Source organism: Coenobita brevimanus, chromosome 98 (assembly GCF_032717465.1).
Source record: "Coenobita brevimanus isolate Jiangsu-jjx chromosome 98, ASM3271746v2, whole genome shotgun sequence".
Taxonomy (NCBI): Eukaryota; Metazoa; Arthropoda; class Malacostraca; order Decapoda; family Coenobitidae; genus Coenobita; species Coenobita brevimanus.
Genome location: NC_137051.1, coordinates 21965066 through 21986428, shown reverse-complemented (window position 1 = coordinate 21986428; position 21363 = coordinate 21965066). Strand labels below are relative to the sequence as shown.

Here is a 21363-nt window from a genome sequence, read left to right as displayed (position 1 = left end):
GAGGAGAGGTAGATTGATGTGGTTTGGACATGTGGAGAGGATGGGGGATGATAGTTGGGTGAGGAAGGTGAGAAGTGTTAATATTGGGGGTGGGGTTATGAGGGGTAGACCGAGAAAGACATGGGACGAGGTCATTAAGTGTGACCTTAGGGTTAAGGGACTGAACAGGGAGGCTGCAATGGATCGTGCAGCATGGAGAGCCGCCATTAGGTGACCAAGGCCGACACATGCAAGCATGTTGAAGCCTTTAAAAACGAAAACGAAACTGGCCTCGCGTGTCCCGTCCCTCCCTGCGCTCGTCCTCGTCCTCGAGAACAACCATCACCTTGTCCAGGAACTTCCGGCGGTATAGGTGCTTTGTTGCCACGATCACTCCTTGGTCCATTGGTTGGATGAGAGCAGTCATATTAGGTGGCAGAAACATGCACCTAATCCGGCCATTCTCAGCCACCAAGTCCTTGTCGCATGGATGGGCAGGTGCATTGTCGAGGAGAAGGAGGGCCTTTAATTGGTCGCGCGGGATTCCCAGTGTCTTCGTCTGGTAATTGATGACCTCCTTGACGAAGTGGCGGTGGAACCAGTCTTTGAAGATCTGGCCTGTAAACCATGCCTTCAAAGAATGGTACCAGACGACAGGAAGGACATCCATCACCCCACGAAGACACCGAGGCTACTTTGCACGGCCAACAATAACAGGCTTAAGCCGGTGCATGCCGTTAGCATTGGCACAACACAAAGCAGATATCTGTTGCTTAGAGAGCTTGCGGCCAGGTACACGCTTCTCTGTCTCCTCGGCTAGAGTGTTCGTTGGCAAAGAACGATAGAATAAACCAGTTTCGTCAGCATTGTAGACGTGGCCGAGAGTGAGGCCCTCCCTGTCGATCAAGCCCTTCACCTTGTGCCGAAACTCGTCAACTCCATCCTCATTAACGTCCAAAGCTTCACCATGAGCTTTACGGTTGGTAAGGCCATGCCTTAAGTTGAACGCGAAGAGCCAACCCTCGGATGCCTTGAAGTCTAGGGCGTCGTGAAGCCTGGCAAATTTCTCAGCAGCAGCTCTCAGCTCTGTTCCACGTACCGTCACACCAACAGCACGTTGCTGTCAATACCAAATCAACGTGGAGTGGTCGATTTCAGCAAACTTGGGAGTAAACATCACCTTCCTCTCCACGTTGCGTTTGCTTCTCGACAAGAAGTCAGCCGTGTACTGCATGAGTTTGTCTCGGGATCTCTTGATATCAAACAAAGTAGATCGGGCCAGGTTGAACTCGCGGAGGATGCAGGAAGAAGACCACCCCGCATCTACTTTCTCCAACATCTCCTGTTTCTTCTCCAGAGTCAACACCACTCTCTTCCTCTTCTCAGGTGGTGGGGCCATCATCACACACACTAATAAGAGGCCCAAGAGCAGCAGGAGTGCCTGCAGCAGGTAAGGAACCACCACAAAAGCGAGCATGTGGGCAGCCATGACGACGAGCATGCACTCTCGGCGAGAGACAGACGGAAAGTGGGGAGGATGCAGCGGCGCTCTATCGGATGTCGGAGGAATGACACGCCACAACAAAGCTGGCCTCCCCCATTTTGGGAATGTTGGATCCCGGGACGATTATGTCCGGTTAGTGGGGATGTTCGGATACTGGGCATTCGGATATTAGAGGGATTACTGTATTTAATAATATAGTGCCCCATGAATCTTCGCTGCCTCCTGAGTCCCATTCCTCCCAGTTCACTTGTTTACAGTTAAAGTCGCCCACCAAACTTATATTGTTGCTTTTCTCAATTATTTTTTGTAAATAACTAGCCATATCTGACAAATTTCCTGGTATTCGTCATCATTCCATGCTCTTGTCTTAGGGGGAACATACACTACCGCCATATCTCTCTTGCCATTTTCTCCAGTTTCCAATTTCATATATATCACTTCAGCCTTGCCTTCTGCCATTTCCACGGTATCTACATTTATGTTGTTCTTCACTGCTATCAGCACTCCTCCTCCTGTTCTTTCTTTTGTGTCTCTTCTCCACAGTTTGTATTTACCATCTCCCATATGAATATAAATATCTTCTCTTAACTTGGTCTCAACAAAGCACATGACATCAGGTTCATGTTCCCTCAAGAAATCGTTCATTTCAAGCCTTGCCGATATTAAACCATCAACATTAATATATACCACCTTCAAATTATTTTTGATGTTTTTTATACCCTCTTCTCTCCTTCTCTCTGTCGGTACCATTTCCTCAATTTCTGGTCTTTCATAGCCATCCCCCTTAGTTTCCTTCACTTCTGTTTCCTCACATACCACTTCCTTACTTTCATATCCATCACTCTTCATAAAAAAGTTTTACATTCTTCCTCTGTCCTCTTATAATTTTTTCCTTTACTTGTTCCTCCTATGATTTTAAAACTTCTCTGTCTTCTTCATTCAAATCTTTTCTTATTATAATATTTTCCATCCCTGCCTCTTTGCTTAGTTTCCAGGTCACTTTCAGTATATCATTTACAACACTTTCTGATGACAACTTGACTCTTACTGGTCTTGTTTCCCCTTTCTTATAAGGCCCTATCCTCCTTACTTCCTCATTTTCTTTTTCCCACTTGTCTCCTTCGGAATCAATCTTGCCTAATATTCTTCTCACCAGGTTCGTGTCTCTCTCGAGTCTCATGGATCTAACCTTTTCTTCCTCCTCCCTGTTTCCAAATATTACCACACATCTGTTCCTTTCTACAGTTTCTCTCACTATTTTCTCTTTTTTCTTCAGTATTTTCACTACATTTTCTTCCATTTTTTTCTTGTTCATTTCCCTTTCTTCCTGAATTATTTCCCTTAAGCCGACCACTTCTTTCTGTTCTTCTTCTACATGTGCCCACCTTGCCTTATGCACTTCTAATACACTACTCACCTTCTCCGTTTTATTACTACTCTCTTCTAGTTTTCTCCTCAATTTGATATTTTCTCACTTCAAATTCCTTATCTCCTCATTCGCCGTCTCATTGGACTGGATCAGACTCTGTATAGTAATCTCGGTATTGTCAGACATGTCCTTTAACACTAAATTCTCCACTTTCTTTTCAAGCTCACTAATCCTCATAATCAATATTTTAACCAAATCCACGACATTAGTATTACTATCAAATCCTGGAAATTCGAGCCCCTCAGTGTTTACATTATCGGCCATGTTTGAGATTGGTTACAGTACCAAAAACAGTTGTTACCGAAAATACAACAAACATTCATGTATACTCTCTGCCAATAAATCTTTACATTTTTGGTAGTCTGTATTAACTTACAGTATTTTAAACTTAAAGCAAGACCATAGGAGACAGGACAAGCATAATTCCTGAAAACTACTTAAGGTTTGCAGCGGTGGCTGGGAGCAGTCGAGATATGTCCATTCGCTCTGGCTGATCGTGTGTGTGTGTGTGTGTGTGTGTGTGTGTGTGAGAGACAGTAGAGAGAGAATTGGAAGGTAGTGTATGGGATTTAAGTAACTAGAAAGCTGTTCATTAGTGAGCAGAATGTTTCACATTGTATGTGTTTTTAGGCCTTATGTTTTCAGAGTTGTTCATTTTTATCTTTTCCTTTGTCTTTGGTCTTAGTGAAGTTGATGTAGTATATTAATAAATTATTGGTGTATATAGATTTTTGTGAGCATCATGCCTTCAGAATAAGTGTTGAAAAGCATATAGTGATGGTCATTAAGAGAGAAGGTGACTCCCAGTGTGATGAAGTAGAGTGACACAAGGAATGAAAGTAGTTGGTGTTATGAAGGCCTTGATAAGACACAGAGGCTTGTTGTAGCTGCACGAGGCTTACGTGAAGGTGTGTTAGTGCCAACTTTAACATACGGAAGTGAAACTGTGGTGTGGCACGAAAATGAAAAGAGTAAGAGCAGTGGAGATAGGACTGCTGAGAAATGTATGTGGAGTACAAAGAGTGGATAGGATATGGAAAAATTTGATACATGAAAGATGCGGAGTGAGGAAGTCTGTGGACACCAGAAACGAAGAGAGTGTACTGAGAATGGTTTGATCATGTGGAGAGAATGTAGAGTGGTGAAAAAGGTATATCTGAGCAAATCTGAAGGAGGGAGGAGGCAAAGTTGGCCAAGAAGACGGTGGAGGGAAATGGTGGATGAGTGTGTGAGGAAGAGATGTGTGGAAGTTGGTGAGGCTAAGGGACTGACAAGAGACTGAGCTGGATGGTGAATTTTGTGTGAAGTGCATAAGTAGGGATTTGGCACCCCTTTTTAACATGACAGCATTCGGATTGGTTCTTTCAAATAGGGATATGTGAAGCTATTGATTTTTTTTTTTTTTTTTTTTTTTTTTTTTTTTTTTTTCCCCCCCCCTAATGAAGCCAGGATTTTGAGGGCTTGAATGATGAGTGAATGGAAGCATGGCTCATTTAATTGGGCAAACTTTGGATGTCTGGACATTGCTACTTCTCACCTTGCCCAAGGGTGGGAAAGGAGGTCCTGATGATGATGATGAGTCTATAGGAACCTGTCAAGTTCAGTGAAGAGAATACTTATGCAACTCCAAATGCTGAAATCTTATCACTTGCCGTTCTTCATTTCCAGGACCGCATTCAAGTACTGGCTGGTGACATTCAGGATCATGGGGAGGTAGTGAGAGTGGCTGACATAATTTGCCTGAACAATGTCTTTGAGTTCTTTATGCCTCCTAACATGCAGGCACGCATCTGGAGCTTCTTGCGTTCCAACGTGAAGAAGGGTGCTCTGCTTGTCACAATACCATCCCTTGAAGACTCACTGCAGTATATTGATGTAAGTATCATAGGTAATTTCTCAATTGTGCCTATAGTTTCACAGTTTCCCAGTGCTTTTCTTTAGGACTCATTGCATTACTTCTGCAGTACATTGACTTATTCCTGTATGCTAAAGACAAAAATACATAAATAAGTGATTTATCATAGAATACAAACCATTTTGCATTCATTTTGAAAGACAGTGATCCCAGTTGGCTTGGATCAGTTTGATTCACATGATGGTCATTCTTCAAGATGCACAGTGGCTTGTATCAAGCTGTGGTCAGGCAGCATTTAGACAAGTGATACAAGTGGCACCATCTAGCTGTATCCTGATAATGCAAACCCAGTTTTACGTTACACAGTAACAGAAAGAACAGAAGATATATCAACAGTGTTTCCAGTGGAATGGGTTATACACCATTTACTCATGCATCCATCCAACATCCAGTCCATGAGTGCCCCATCAGGAACATAAGGGCTCGTGGCTAGCCTAGACTACCTAGTCCAGACATTTCAGATGAGAGAGATCAGGTGCTTGCCCCTTAGCTTCATTCGAGGAGGGACCCAAAAATTCCCGGAAGTGTTACTTCATAGCAAAACTTACAGCAAATGCATTTTAATTCCCTTCAAAGTATTGTACTACTCTTGAGACACTATACACGTCCCAGCGCTTTTCCCATTCCTGGAAACACTTCCTGTAATCGTCTTTTGTCACCTTGTCCAGAGACTTTCGCATTTTTTCCTGGATTTCTTCTAAGTTGTCAAATCTTCTGCCTTTCTTTTCTAACTTAATCTTGGGGGAACAAGAAAAAATTACAGGGAGTGAGATTGGCAAGTACAGAAGGTGCAGTGGAACAACAATATTGTTTTTGGCAAGAAATTGCCGAACTGACAAAGTGATGTGTGATGGGGCATTGACGTGTTAGAAGAACCATATCTGAGTGTGCCACTTCTCTGGACGTTTGCGCCAATGCTTTTTTGTAGACACCTCAGCACTGTAATGTAAAACTGCTGGTTCACAGTCTGTCCACAGGGAACAAATTCTTTATGGACAACTTTCTCAGTGTCAGAAAACAAGATCAGCATTGTCTTGATGTTGGACTTGACCTGACGTTTGAGTCTGGGTCTTGGAGATGTTGGTGTCTTTCACTGACTGGACTGCTGCTTGGTTTCGGGGTCATACCTTTAAACCCACGTACCGTCACCTGCAATGACATATGAAAGAAGTGCTGGATCATTTCTCGACTGTTCTTTCAAGTCCTGACACATGTTCACACGATTTGCTTTTTGACTTACCGTTAGGAGATGGGACAGATTTTGACGAGACTTCTGCATGCCTAAATCTTTTCAGAATCTGTTGGAGTGAACAAGAAATACCTGTGGCCTTCACTAGTTTGTCAGTAGTGCAATGACAGTCTTCCAAAAATGTCTGTCAAATTGTCTCAATGTTTTCATCTGTTTGGGAGGTCAAAGGATGGTCAGGACATGCTTAGTCTCTCTCTCTCTCTCTCTCTCTCTCTCTCTCTCTCTCTCTCTCCCCATCCCCTGCTCCTTGAAAGCTTGCTCAAGCATTGTAACTGTCTCAGCCACAGCTTTCCTGAGCAAAAAACAAAACTTAATGCACATTCTTTGCTCATTCAAATCAGCTACAGTGGTTTGAGGACAAAAATCTTAGAAGTCATGTGCACGAACAAAGGAAAAATAGCAGAAGTACAGACTCGACCCTCTCAGTGCGATGCCATGTGACAGAATGATGCATGAGGCTGCTTGTAAGTGGTGCCCACTGGTACAGTGGGGAACTGTTTCTTTTTCCCGTGCTATCAGTCTGTTCATTTCATTTATAAAGGCGCCAACATGCTTCCATGCGTCAGCCTCTGTCACCTAATGATGGCTCTTTGCTGCTCAATCTCTGGCAGCCTCCCCATTCAGCCCCTTATCACTGAGGTCACATACTATGACCTCGTCCCAGGTCATTTTCGGTCAGCCTTTTGCAGCACTACCCCCGATGTTCACACTTCTCACATTTTGCACCCTATTGTCGTCTCCCATCCTCTCCACATGCCCATATCATCTCAGTCTACCTCTTCTTATCACAGTACTAGTACATTCCAGTCCCATCCTTCCTCGTAACTCTTCCATTGTAAACCTGGCCCCACATTCAAGGACACACTGCATATCTGCCTAATCATTGACATTTCTGTATGTTTGAGTCTGCACACATCCTTTTCCTGTACTACTCAGTTCTTACTACCATACAGCATTACACTTCAAATGCATATCACACACAAAGATTGTCTAGCTCTTAGGGAGTGTCTTCTCAATATCAGGAGTGGCAACAGCTCTGTGAACTTCATCCAGCCCCTCCTCACTCTAGCTGCAGAGCAAGCTCCAGCCTCAATTTGAGCATGTAACTTGTCTCCCAAGTAACAAAACTCATCCACACACTAATGAGACACACCAGCAAGATCAGTCCTTTCACGCGTGACAATCTCCACATGTTCTCCCTGACACATCGCACACATGTAATCAGCCTTATCCCACAATCTACCTCTTGTGCACCCACTTATCATAAACACTGCACAAGATGGAATTACTTCCCACATCTTTGTGGCAAATTACACATGGCCACACTCCCTCTTCTTTGACAGTACTGTCACCAACCATAGATGCCATCACCTTTGTTTTATCTGCATTTACTCTCAAGCCCTTGTGTCCCATGCCATCTCTCTACTTCCTAAATCTTTCCTCCATCTCCCATTCATTTTCTCCAATCAGCACCAAATCATCAGCATACAACATCTCCCACGAGAGTCCATTTCTGAAGTTATGTGAGAGGGTTTCAAGCATCATGATAAACAACAAGGGGCCCAAGACCTACCCCAGATGCACAGCAGCATTCACGGAAAACTCACCACTCAAATCTCCATTCACTCTCACCTGGGTGTGAGCATCGACATACATAGCCATAACTACTCTAACCAGCCACTCCTCGATCCCGAGATTTCTCACTGCCCACTTCAGCACTTCTCTTGGGACTGTCAAAGGCCATCTCCAAATCAATAAAAACAGAGCACAGATCCCTTTTCTTTCCTATATATTTTTCCTGAACCTGTCAGACAATGAATATGGTATCAGTGGTTCCTTTGCTGTGCATAAACCCAAACTGCATCTCATCAGTATTCGCTCTTTCTTTAGTCATACCCTCCAGAACTTTCTCCATTACCTTCATTATCTGGTCCAAAAGTTTTATCCATCTATAATTTCCTCCCTCCAGGACATCACTCTTCCCTTTGTATACATTTACAGTCACACTCTTCAGCCAGTCATCTGGGACAACACCATATACAGTATAATCATATTTATCAAATCAGTAACTAACTCCACTCCAGTATCACTTGAGGCCTTCAGCATTTCAACTCAGACACACCTGCTGCCTTCCCCACTTGTATCCTGCCTGTTGTTGTGCCCACAGTAGCAGCATCAATTGAAGGCCAAGGGCCAAACACTGGATCCACAGACTCCAAACCTTCCCTGTTCCAGTCAGACTTCTCACTCAGCAGCTGGTTATAATGCTCTCTCCAGGCGTCTTTATTATCCTCACTGTTCACCACTACCTTTCCTTCTTCATTCTTCACACACTGCTCACCTTTGATACCCCTGTTTTCCCCCTTCATCTGTTTTGCCACTTAAATATCATATTTTTCCTTTCAGCAGTATTCAGTTTATCCAGCAAGTCTCTGGGACTCATATTTCGCCCAGTATGCCTCTTTTCTAGTCCTATGCTTTGCAGCCAAGTATGCCTCTTTGTTATCACCCCTATTCCATTCCTGGAGAAGACAGCTTTTCTCCATAACTGCAGCTACTACACCCTCATCCCACCACCATGTTACCCAGTGTCTTGGGGGGGAACCTTGTCCATCCACACATTGAATCAGTAACACTCAGGAGATTGTTCCTGAGAGCTCTGCACTGTTCAGTAGCACTTCTGTCTACAGCTCCCTTTTCAGCCACCACTCTAATAATCTAGCTGTAGAAGGCATCCATAATGCTTGGTTTTTCAACTTCAATGTTTTTCTCTTGGTTGCAAAGACCCTGTTCATCACCAGCTTCATAACCATCACATCACATATCAATAATTTGTGTTGCTGCACAGCTCCCAATAACTTTAACATCCCTCACCAACCTCCTGTCAGCCTAACATCCCTCACCAACGTCCTATCAGCCCTCCTGACCAGGAAATAGTCTATCTGGCTGCTATTGCCACCAGGCTCATGTAATCAACATGCTCTCTCATTTCCTGAAATGCTTGTTGCATACAGTCATGTTCTTGCCTCCCCAAATGCAAATATCCTTTCCCCTTCCTCATCTCTCATATATGCGCATCCCCCATGTTCCCCTTCATATCCTTAAGCTGCTTTATCTACATGACCATTAAAGTCCTCTCCCAAAGCTACAATCTCATCATCCCCTGTTCCACTTACCACACTTCTTAAGTCATCCCAGAATCTGTGTTTTTCTACATCATCCAAGCCAGCTTTTGGAGCATACACTGATATAAATGAGAATGTATATGAGTGGTGTAGAGAAACACGAGTCTGAGACAGAAGTTTGTTCCTGACTAGTTTCGCACAGAGGCTTCTTCAGAGGAATGAACTTTTCCCGGTTCAGTCTGACTTATATGGCCAGCTGCTAGATCACGTTTTTAGTTAATCCTTAGTCTACAGGTTGCTGATTGGTCCGTTACCTTTCCCTCTCTGGCCTGATCATCTGCGCTGCTATGTGAGACCACACCATGTCACCTACTCTTTTGTTGTTATTATTTTTATTGTTTATGTCAAGTGCCTCCAAAGCTTTTCTTTGTGCCTTTGTTGTATTTTTCTCTAATATTTCCATTTCACTCCATTTTGGCAGACGATATTTTTCATCTATGTGGTTGACCAGGGCAGTAGTTATCCGATGATGTCTTACATCAGCTTTATGCTCCCTCAGCCCCGTTCTATGCCCTTACTGGTTTCTCCATAGTAGGCTGCTTCGCAGCCACTACAGGGTATCTTGTATACTGTGCTGTTTTCATTTTGAGGGTCTTCTTTTTTCCCCTCTTATTATGTCAGTTATTTTCTTACCTGATGATGTCACTATGTTTATGTTGGTATGGCGTAGTGCTTTTCTAAGACTCATGATGGTGTCTGAGTTTGGTACTATTAGGTACTTATCCTGTCTTTTATCTGACCATCCCCTTCCCATTATTTGCTTTGCTTTTTCTTTCAGTGTGACTAGAAGGCCCTTGGGGTATCCAGGTTTTAGAAAGGCTATTATAATGTAGTTTAATTCACTTTGGAGATACTCTATACTACAAATCCTAAAAGCTCTTAGAAAAGATCCAATTACCACTTCTGGCTTTGTTTTGTTATCATGAGTGCTGAATAGTGATTGAAGTCATCTTGGTTGGTTTTCTGTACACAGTGATTTTTGCTTGATAACTGGATCTTATAATTAGATTGTCCAAGAAAGGTATTTTACCATCATTGTCTTCTTCCACTGTAAACTTTATCTTTTCACTTACATTTTATAGTTTAAGAAGTAAATTGTCAGTGTTGGTGTTTCTGTGTGTAATCACTAGTACGTCATCCACATATCTATACCATTTTGTACGTTTCGGCACTATCTTTTTGTAATGATCCTTTTTAAGCATTTCCCTATATAGGGACACCATCACTGGACTGAGTGCTAAGCCCATTGCCAGACCCTCTTGTTGGCAATATGCATCGTTGTTGAATTTGAAAGCACCAAATTTTGCACACACAGAAACGAGGATCCTGTAATCGCTTTTTCTAACTGGTAAATCCTCCTCACTGATAAGGTCTAACACTTTTTCCACTGCACTTATTGCACCATCAACCAGGACATTTGTGAATAGTGACTTCACATCAAAGCTCACCGTCTTTTTGCTGCAAAAATTCACTTCCTGCAGCCTTCCCTTCGGTTCGGATGAGTTTTTCAAGTGGGAATCACTGATTTTCCCCAAGGCTGAGGAGAGTGGCTTAGCCAGACATTTAGTTAGCCTGTGAGGAGCACTTTCAATGCCTGGGGTGATGAGTCATAGAGGATTCCCAGGCTTGTGTGTTTCTGGTGAGCCTCTCATGGACAAGATCTTTGGTGTCTCTTCCAGTAGGTGTAGTAGCTTCTTCCCCCTCTTTGTTCTTTTGAGAATCATTCTGGCTTCTTTGTTGAATCTTCTTGATTCCATCTCCCCTTGTCCAAGTCTTCCTTTGCTGTAGGTGTAGGCATCTGACAGCAAGGCTTCCATCTTCTCCAGGTATTCGCTGGTGTTCATAATGACTCTTCCCCCTCCTTTATCTGTGGATGTTATGGTAATATTTCTGTTTTCCATTAGTTTTTTCAGGGTTCTAATGTACCTGCGAGGGATGGAAGGTTTAGTTGTGGTCAGTGCTGCTGTGCAACATAGAGTCACACCTTGCTTGAAGCCTTTATTGATGTTGTTATCTTTTCATATGGTGTTCTTTAGGATGTAGTTTAAGGAGTCCTTGTTGTTTAATCCCGTGCTGAGTTTGAATCCCAACGATAGTGCCTCTTTCTGTGTGTCTGTCAAAACATGCATAGAAATGTTGTTTATCAGTTCTGATCTTCCTGCAGTCTTCCATCTGGTGTTGTTACACAGTTCCTGTTGTTTTCTGTTCAGTTGTTTCTTTTTTTTTGGTTGTCTGTCTCACCTAGTTTCTCCACCATGTGGTGTGGTAGATGTATGTGAATCAGTTTATCTTTGGTCTCTGCTGCTTCGTGATGGAGTTTTTCACAAGCTTCCTTTAGGTATTCTTTCGCTGCATTGCTGAATGGCTTCTCTTCGTGATGTAGGTGCCTGGGAGTGGATCTGGGTGGTACCTGTTCCTCCAAGCAATGTAACAGGAAAGTCCTCCTCTTTCTTATATTCGTCAGCCTGACCTGGAGTATTTCCTTTGGACCAGACTGACGAATATAAAAAACCGGAGGATTTTCCCTTTAGACTGATTAGAGGACCAGGTACTACCCAGATCTGCTCCCAGGCACCTATATCACAAGAGAATTCAGCAACGAGCAAAAGAATACCTAAAAGAAGCTTGTGAAAGACTCCATCACGAAGCAGCAGAGATCAAAGATAAACTGATCCATATTCATCTACCACACTATGTGGTGGAGAAACTGCATGAGAAAGACAACCAACAAAAGGAACATCTGAACAGATAACTACAGGAACTGTGTAACAACACCAGATGGAAAACTGCAGGAAGATCAGAACTGATAAACATTTCTATGTATGTTTCGACAGACACACAGAAAGAGGCACTATCATTAGGACTCAAATTCAGCATGGGGTTAAACAACAAGGACTCCTTAGACTACATCCTAAAGAACACCATATGAAAAGATAACAACATCAATAAAGGCTTCAAGCAAGGTGTGACTCTATGTTGCACAGCAGCACTGACCACAACTAAACCTTCCATCCCTCACAGGTACATTAGAACCCTGAAAAAACTAATGGAAAACAGAAATATTACCATAACATCCACAGATAAAGGAGGGGGAAGAGTCATTATGAACACCAGCGAATACCTGGAGAAGATGGAAGCCCTGCTGTCAGATGCCAACACCTACAGCAAAGGAAGACTTGGACAAGGGGAGATGGAATCAAGAAGATTCAACAAAGAAGCCAGAATGATTCTCAAAAGAACAAAGAGGGGGAAGAAGCCACTACACCTACTGGAGAAGACACCGAAGATCCTGCCCATGAGAGGCTCACCAGAAACACAAATGTGGGAATCCTCTAAGACTCATCACCCCAGGTATTGGAAGTGCTCCTCACAGGCTAACTAAATGTCTAGCTAAGCCACTCTCCTCAGCCTTGGGGAAAGTCAGCAATTCCCACTTTAAAAACTTGTCCAACCTGAAGGGAAGGCCGCAGGAAGTGAATTTTCGCAGCAAAAAGATGGTGAGCTTTGATGTGAAGCCACTATTCACAAATGTCTCGGTTGATGGTGCATTAAGTGCAGTGGAAAAAGTGTTAGGCCTTATCAGTGAGGAGGATTTACCAATAAGGAATAGCAATTACAGGATTCTCGTTTCTACATGTGTGAAATTTGGTGAAATTTGGTGCTTTCAACAATGAGGAATATCACTAACACAAGGGTCTGGCAATGGGCTCAGCACTCAGTCCAGTGATGGCATCCTTATATAAGGAAATGCTTGAAAAGGATCATTATAAAAAGATAGTGCCAAAAAGTACAAAATGGTATAGATGTGTGGATAATATATTAGTGATTACATACAGAAACACCATCCATCCGTCCATCCATCATCCACTGCCCAATTAAGAGCGTAGGAACCCGGGGCTAGGCAAGTTGGTCCTAACATTTAAGGTGAGAGTGACAAGCCTCACTCATCCCAAAGTGGCATAACGTGAGCAATAAACCCCAACCATCCCATGGATATAAACCTACACAGGCCTAATCTGATTGGAGTGACTAAATTACCCACTAAACCACCAGGTGCCATAATTTGGTTATATAGTTATCACCCAGTGTAGTAAATGGTGTCCTGGTGTACAGGAAACCATTTGGCTTGTCACTTAGTGTAGAGTCACCCAGAGGCAGAAGGAAGAGGAAAGAATGAAGAAAAGAAAAACTGAAGTGGGAGTGTAAAGTCACCCACAGGCAGAAGGAAGAGGAAAGAGTGAAGGAAAGAATGACAGAAAAGGAAAGACGGAAGAGTGGAAAGAAAAGACACCCAAAGCAGCATTACATTGAGTGAGTGGATGGTGAGCCCCCCCACCTACCACTAAGTGCCAGCATTGACAATTTACGTCTTAAAACTAAACAGTGTAAGTGAAAAGATAAAGTTTACTGTGGAAAAAGAAAATGATGGTAAAATACCTCTCTTGGACACACTGATTATAAGATCCAGTTATCAAGCAAAATTCACTGTGTACAGGAAACCAACCAACAAAGATGACTTCATTCACTATTTCATTGCTTATGATGACAGAAAATAGTCAGGCGTGTTAATTGGATTTTTACTAAGAGCATTTAGGATTTGCAGAGTATCTCCAAAGTGAATTAGAATACATCGTAAGAGCCTGTCTAAAACCTGGATACCCCAAGGGCCTTCTAGTCACACTGAAAGAAAAAGCAAAGCAAACAATGGAACGAAAGTCAGATAAAAGACAGGATAAGTACCTAATAGTACCAAACTCGGACACCATCATGAGTCTTAGAAAAGCACTACGCCATACCAATTTGAAATTAGTGACATCATCAGGTAAGAAAATAATTGACATAAGAGGGAAAAAAAAAGATCCTCAAAATGAAAATAGCATAGTATACAAGATACCCTGTAGTGGTTGTGAAGCAGCCTACTACATAGAATCCAGTAAGGGCATAAAAACGAGGCTAAGGGAGCATGAAGCTGATGTAAGACATCATCGGATAACTACTGCCCAGGTCAACCACATAGATGAAAAACATCATCTGCCAAAATGCAGTGAAATGGAAATATTAGAGAAAAATATATCAAAGGCATAAAGAAAAGCTTTGGAGGCACTCTGCATAATAAACAATAAAAATAATAACAACTAAAGAGTAGGTGACGTGGTGTGGTCTCACACTGCAGCACAGATGATCAGGTCAGAGAGAGAGAGGTAACGGACGCTTCAGTGACCTGCAGACTAACGCTTAACCAGCAGCCGGCCATAAAAGTCAGACTGACCTGGGAAAACTTCAATCCTCTGAAGAAGCCTCTGTGCGAAACTAGTCAGGAATAACCTTCTGTCTCAGACTTGTGTCTCTCTACACCACTCATATACATCTATCATAATGTCTCGACAATAAATGAGAATGTGAGCTTACCGAACAAAATTTTCAGTATTAAAATCCTTTCACCCGCCCTCATTACATTCATGGCATATTCCAGCAGCATACCGACACCACCATATCCATCTTCCCTCCCTGCCAAAATATCTGATACCGACAGTCCCTCCTGGCAATCAGTCTGGCTGATCCTCCCCAATACTTAACTTCCTGTACACAGCCAATATCCATCCACCTGCTCATTGCCTCAACCTCTTCCTCTGCTTCACCCTTCAAAATGGGAATTTTGGGGTCCCTCTCATACATAAACTGTAGACTAAATCCCAACCAACCATTGTAATTAGACCCTTATAGCCCACATCCATTTGGAGTGCATTACCTCACCAGACCATTAGGGGTCTAAGTATCATGTAAGGGCAGAAGGGCTAATGCATTACAACAATACACAGCATGAAGGAACCCACCCTCTGATCTCCCAGCATGCAATAGGGAACTATCCTAGAAAGGGGAAAGCACTCAAGTGCAACATAGAATACACTGTCCTTATCATTCAAGCCTCTAGAGTTCTTAGCCCTACACCATAGTCATACACATCACCATGCATATTATAAGCCTTTTGCATACTAGACGTGCATACATCTACCTATCTGTCCATAGCCAGATGCCGTAATCCTTTAAGGGGTGACCGCTTGCCTTTGAGTTGTTTTATTGGGAGGCTTTGTAGCCTTAATTTAGATATGTGTAACTCTTAATTCTTGTAATAGGTGAGTCTTGAGTTTTTATTGTTATTTTGATAATTGAAGAGCAGGAGGAGTTAAAGATGAATATAGGGAGTTGATCTGGATTTATTATCTTCAGAGAAAGTCTTAAGTTGAGCAGCGTATAATACAGAGACAATATACTTAGTCTAGTTGGACCCCTCTTCTTGTTCACTCTCTCCACAACCTGTCGGTTCTATGGCTAACCTCCTTCTGAGCTCTGCTTCCTAAATTCTGGTGTAGCAGGGGTTGTGTCACGTGTGTTACTGTTGTTGAAATGTTCTAGAAGCCTGTGTGTGAGTATGTGTGTGTACGGTCACTAGGCAATGTTCGTGTGCCTATCTCGCTGACACACTACCTATCTCATCCCCTGACTTGCTGCTTCCGGTGTATTGTCAACATTTCTTCACTTAGACTTGCAAGCTCATATCCCGTTCCCAGGCTTGCTTGGTGCTCTCTCTCTCTATCTATCTATCTATCATGTTTTCTATAATGAATTGTATTTATAATATGGAGTCCTGACATTGCTCAGTCGCGCCGCTGGAGGTCCTCCTACAGCAGTCATTATTGACATATGCTAATCCATTAATACATAATAGTCTTCTTCTTAACTCTTAATATATATTATTGATTATAATATTGTACAGGTATAATATTCATGGTAAATTGCAATGATCTAGTAATATTACATTTTAAACAAGTTGTATACATAATTGAATAAATGCACTAAAGTTAAACTATTGTACTGTAATACAGTTTGTAAATTGGTTGCTGTAGTAAAATGCATATATGCAAGAAAAAAAAAATAGTTTAAAGTTAAGATTATGGGAAGAGTTATTAATATTTCATTTAAAGATAATGCTACTGGTATAGCATACTTCTATATCATAGGTCATTCTTCTTTGTATATATATATATATATATATATATATGTAATTAATACTGTCGACAAAATATGTACACTTCATTCAGGGGGATTAACTTGGATACTCTACCCCCACTAAATACTGACTCCAAATTTGCAATTCTTGCATGCATTCTGTGCATTGCGAACAGCACTACTGCAAATACAATGCAGAAGATTATAAAGACAGTAGGTGCTGGGCTATACACATAATATGGGTTGAACATACTCACACGCAGATCTTCCCAGGGCTTCATTGTCTTATTGATCAGTTGCATAGTTTCAAACTTAGGTGAAGTCAATACTTGTGCTCATGTTTAAGTCCATATCAGGCAGTGGGTGGAAATGTTTGTGTGTATGATTGAGGATGGCATAGTGATTGATGGTGGATAAAGTGGACATGGATGGTGTAAATACCGCACAGTAGTCTGGTGCTATGTATAATCCTGAGGCTGAAGTATGAAATGGTGGTATATCTGGACAGACTATGTAAACTGATGTATTATGAGTGAAATAAAAAAACTGTGAGTGTCCGATGCGTTGATGGTGTACAAGCCTATCTGGAGCAAAAGTGAAGTTACAGTGATGATAAATTTTGTTATTTCTTATGATAGCCATTTCACAAGGGAGTGTATCAGTAGGCTGAAACGTGAAAATGTACGCAGGACAAAGGTGAACAGCATGTAAGGATGTGCGGCACTTTCGTTCAATCATTGATTCACTTGCAAAAGTGACAGTGTTCCGTCTCTTGGAGACCATGATGAGTTCGGTGTCTGTGTTGATGTTGATGACCAAAGTGTTAATATTCTTAGAAGGGAAGGGGTGTATTTGCTATACTGTGAACAGGTCTTCAGTTATGAATGGTACATGAACTACTACTGATGTTCGTGTTAGTGTTGCATCTAAATATGGATAATATTGCATGAATTTCCTACTGCGGAACAAAGGCTTCAATTTATTTTTATGTATGCCTTGACTAATTATCTGATGTAGCTCATGAACTGGAAGTAAGTCAATTGTGAGCTTGCCATCACCAGCATTCGAAATTCCTTGCATAAGTGCCCTGTAACGAACTCTAGTGTTGTCTAATTGTAGTAGAATTGTGTCAATATGTTCTGTGATGATGGAGAAGTGTTGGAAAAGTGTTATGTTACCTTCCATTTCATTTATTTTATCTACACTTTCGAGAGCTGTTTTCTGCCTTTTTCAGATTTTTCACAATTGTCTTCATTGCTGAGTTATGTCCTGTGATGATTTTATCTTGGTATGTTAGTACCTGAGCTATTTTATTAAATTTGTTGTTTATTTCTTTAAGGTCTTGCTCTGTAGCCAATCCAAAGTTGTTCCCAAGAACTGCGCCACCCAGGTTGAACAAACCGTGCTTTTGGCGAGTATGAGTGATGTTGTTCTTGTTGCTCAATACCTCCGGTCCATAAGATGGGAGATCTTGGATCATGATGAGCATAGTTGACTTAGCCTGTTCTATTTTCCATTTCGCTAACTTCACTATTTCATCCACTTCCTTTGTGTTATGTGCTTGTGAATCATAGCCTCCTATCATGAAGTCCAGGGTTCTCATGGGTCCTGCGATATTTTCTAGATAAGAAGGTAGTTCATACAAGTAATCCAGACTTATTTCAGTACTCATGACGTCTTTTACGATTGAAGTCGTGGCCGTTGGAGCTATGAGGCATCCTTGCTGTACTATGTGTTGGGGGTCTAAGTGCGCATATCTTCTTGCTATGTAGAGGAGAATCCATAGCATAAGTCCCTTCATCGCTACCTACCGACAAAAAAATCTGTTAATTTTCTAATATGGTCATGCTGTGGTCGATGATAGTGATGATGTGCGTTACGGTTTATTAACGTAGAACAATAACTTTATTGTTATTTCATTTATAGAAGGAGTTTAAATCGATATTTAAATCTCGTAAATGATGAACTGTTGATTTTATTGGAACAGTTGCACCTATATTTGACTGTTTGGTATATGACCTTAATTTATTTTTGTAATTATTGTTGTTTTCTTGATTGGTTTCATGAGTTACGTTCACTTGTTCGGTTGTATCCGAGGCTGAATAATTATTGGATAGTTCCCTTGAAACTCGTTTTAAATGGTCAATATGAACTTGTTTCTCTTCGTCACTAGACAGTGACTTAATTAAAACTTTGTTTGCTTTTATGTTAATTACTCTGTATGGGCCCTCAAATTTTGGGGATAATTTATTGTCTCTCGTATGAATGATATCATAAACAATGTCTCCTAAGCTGATAGGTGAATCTCTTGCCTTCTTGTTAAATGCCTCCGTCATTTCTTCCTTGGACATCGTTAATTGTTTTTTGACTCTTTTGTGTATGTCCTGGAATTCACGTAAACGGAGTTTAGAGTAATCATCGTAATTGTATATGGGCAGACTGTCACCTTCTAGGAGCTCATTTGGTAGTTTTTTATCTGTTCCATATATAATGAAATGTGGTGTGTCACCTATGGATTTATTTATAGATCCATTAATTGAGGCTTCTATTCTGGGAATCCAATCATCCCAGCTTGCATAATTTTCATTGAGGATGTGTCGTAGCACATCTAATATTTTTTTGTTTTGTCTCTCTACTAACCCATTAGATGCTGGGTGATAGGCTAAAACATTAACCGTTTTGATGTTGTATTGTTTACATATTTCTTGTTAGATATCAGAATTAAATTCTCCTCCATTTTCACTTATTAGTACCTTTGGGGTAGTAAAGCGACATATTACATTATCTGTTATTGCCTTTGCTACTGTCTCTGCTGTTGTATCTTTAATTGGAGCTAAAATGACATAACGGGAAAAATGATCCGTTGCTACGAATAGGTATTGGTTATTATTGTATGATAATGGCATCTTGAGTAAATCAACAGTGACAACGTCCCATGGTTGATGTGGTACAGGGTAATTACCCATCGGTGCAGGTGTGATTGGGTATCCTTTGTGTTTTGCACATGATTCGCATCTGTTTATATGATTGTTTATATCTTTTCGTAATGAAGGCCAGTAATATAACAACTGGGCTTGTTTGAATGTCCTATCCTTTCCAGGATGTCCTGCATGTGGGCTATCGTGTATCGTTCGTTATACCTGGGATATCATGTCATTAGGTACTACCAGTTGGTTAGTATTTCTTTGGCATTTTGGTTGTTTCGCATTGATCTTGTATAAAGTATTACTGACTATTGTGAATTGTTCGAGTGGTACATGCAGTTTGGGTAATTGTATGTCATCTCCACTTTCTAACTTGTATATAACTTTAGACCATATTGGGTCAAGTCTTTGTGCTTTTGCTATATCATCGTGGTTTGGTATAGTTCCTTTGAGATCTAATGCCACGACCTGAATTGTGTTCGGGTTCCTAGATAATGCGTCAGCTGCTATGTTCATTTTACCTTGTATATAATGAATTTGTACATTGTAGTTTTTGACTGTACATTTCCATCTTGCTCTCCTCCCAGAGAGGAGTTTTTCTTTAAACATACCCACTAGTGGTTTATGGTTGGTGAATAAGTGTATTTCGTAACCATATACCAAATCTCCAAACTTTTGTAATGCAAAAACCACTGCAAGTGCCTCTAAGTCTGTAGTGCAATAATTTTTCTCTGCACCTTTTGTTTGTCTGCTGGCAAATGCAATGGTTGATTCTTTCCCCTTTTATCTTCCTGCATCAGTACAGCCCCTAACCCTTTAACTGATGCGTCCGTACAGATAATAAATGATTTTGTGAAATCCGAATATGCCAAACAAGGTGCATTTGTTAGTTTAATTTTTAGATTGTTAAATGCTTGTTTTTGTTCTTCTTCCCATTGTTATATAGCATCTTTTTTGAGTAGTTGGAATAGAGGAAAGGCTATATGAGAGAATTGTGGTACGAATGACCTATAGTACCCAGCTAGACCTAAAAATTGTCCAACTTTCGTCAGTCGTAGTAGGTTCAGGAAAATGTCTCACTGCCTGTATTTTGTCATCAGTGGTGTGAATACCATTAGAACTTAATTTGTGGCCTAAGAAATTTATTTCCTTAAAGCAAAATTTGCATTTAGAAAGCTAATTTTTAAACCAGCATCACCAAGCTTTTGTAAGAGCTTGAGATGTTCTGTAATATTTTTCATTGCGATTATAATATCGTCAAGATAAACAAATATTCCTTGTCCTAAAATTCCGGACAATACGTAATTCATAAGACGCTGGAATGTGCCTGGGGCTGTCCTCAGTCCCATCGGCATCCTTGTATACTGATAATGTCCTCTATGTGTGGAAAAGGCAGTGTATTTACGTGACTCCTGTTCAACCGGTATTTGGTAATAACCATTTAGTAGATCGATTGTGGAAAATACATTATTTTCCGGTCCAGTATTCTGTAGGACATCGCTTAGCAGTGTCATGGGAAATCGGTCTGGGACCGTGTGATTGTGTAGTTTACGGTAATCGACTACCACACGCATTTCTCCATTTCGTTTGGGCACGAAGAATAATGGGGCATTCCACGGGGAGACTGAAGGTTCAATAATTCCAAGTTTTAACATTTCATCGACATACTGATTTGCTAGTGTACGTCGAGATTGTGGGATGCGGTAGGCTGGTACGAAAATTGGCGGTGTTTCTGGGTGCACATTAATCTTGTGATTAATCAGGTTAGTACACCCTAATTGTTCTCCGGGTAATGCTACGGTGTCCCTGTGTGTTTCCAGCAGGGTTAACAAATCATTTTCTTCATCGAATTCACCTGAGTGAATTAAATTCTCTTTTATGCTTTCTCTGTCCGTAGATTTTATCTCACTTGTCACTCCAGCTATAACTATTTCCCTCACAGGGGTGGGACATTTTTCAGTATTAACTATGCAAGTCCCCTTTTTCAACTGTGCTTCCTTGTTCATGTGATTAATTATGAATATCTGAGTTTGCCCTTCGTCGTTCATCTGACATAATGCGTTTTCTACTGACAATCCCTTTACTTTACATGATTCTTCTAAGACAAGAACAGTACTATTCTGTAATTTGCTCTTTATGGTAACTTTCATATAGGAATTAGGTGGATGTA

The 21363-nt window shown here is 41.3% G+C and overlaps 1 protein-coding gene across 1 annotated transcript in view; it reads left to right on the top strand.

Moving 5' to 3' along the window:
• Window positions 1-21363, top strand: part of LOC145414094 (uncharacterized) — a 153162-nt gene that overhangs the window by 121284 nt on the left and 10515 nt on the right. Inside the window, exon 7 of the mRNA XM_080283654.1 lies at window positions 4581-4787. Within this exon, the coding sequence (XP_080139780.1) occupies window positions 4581-4787 (207 nt within the window). The remainder of the gene's footprint in view (window positions 1-4580; window positions 4788-21363) is intronic.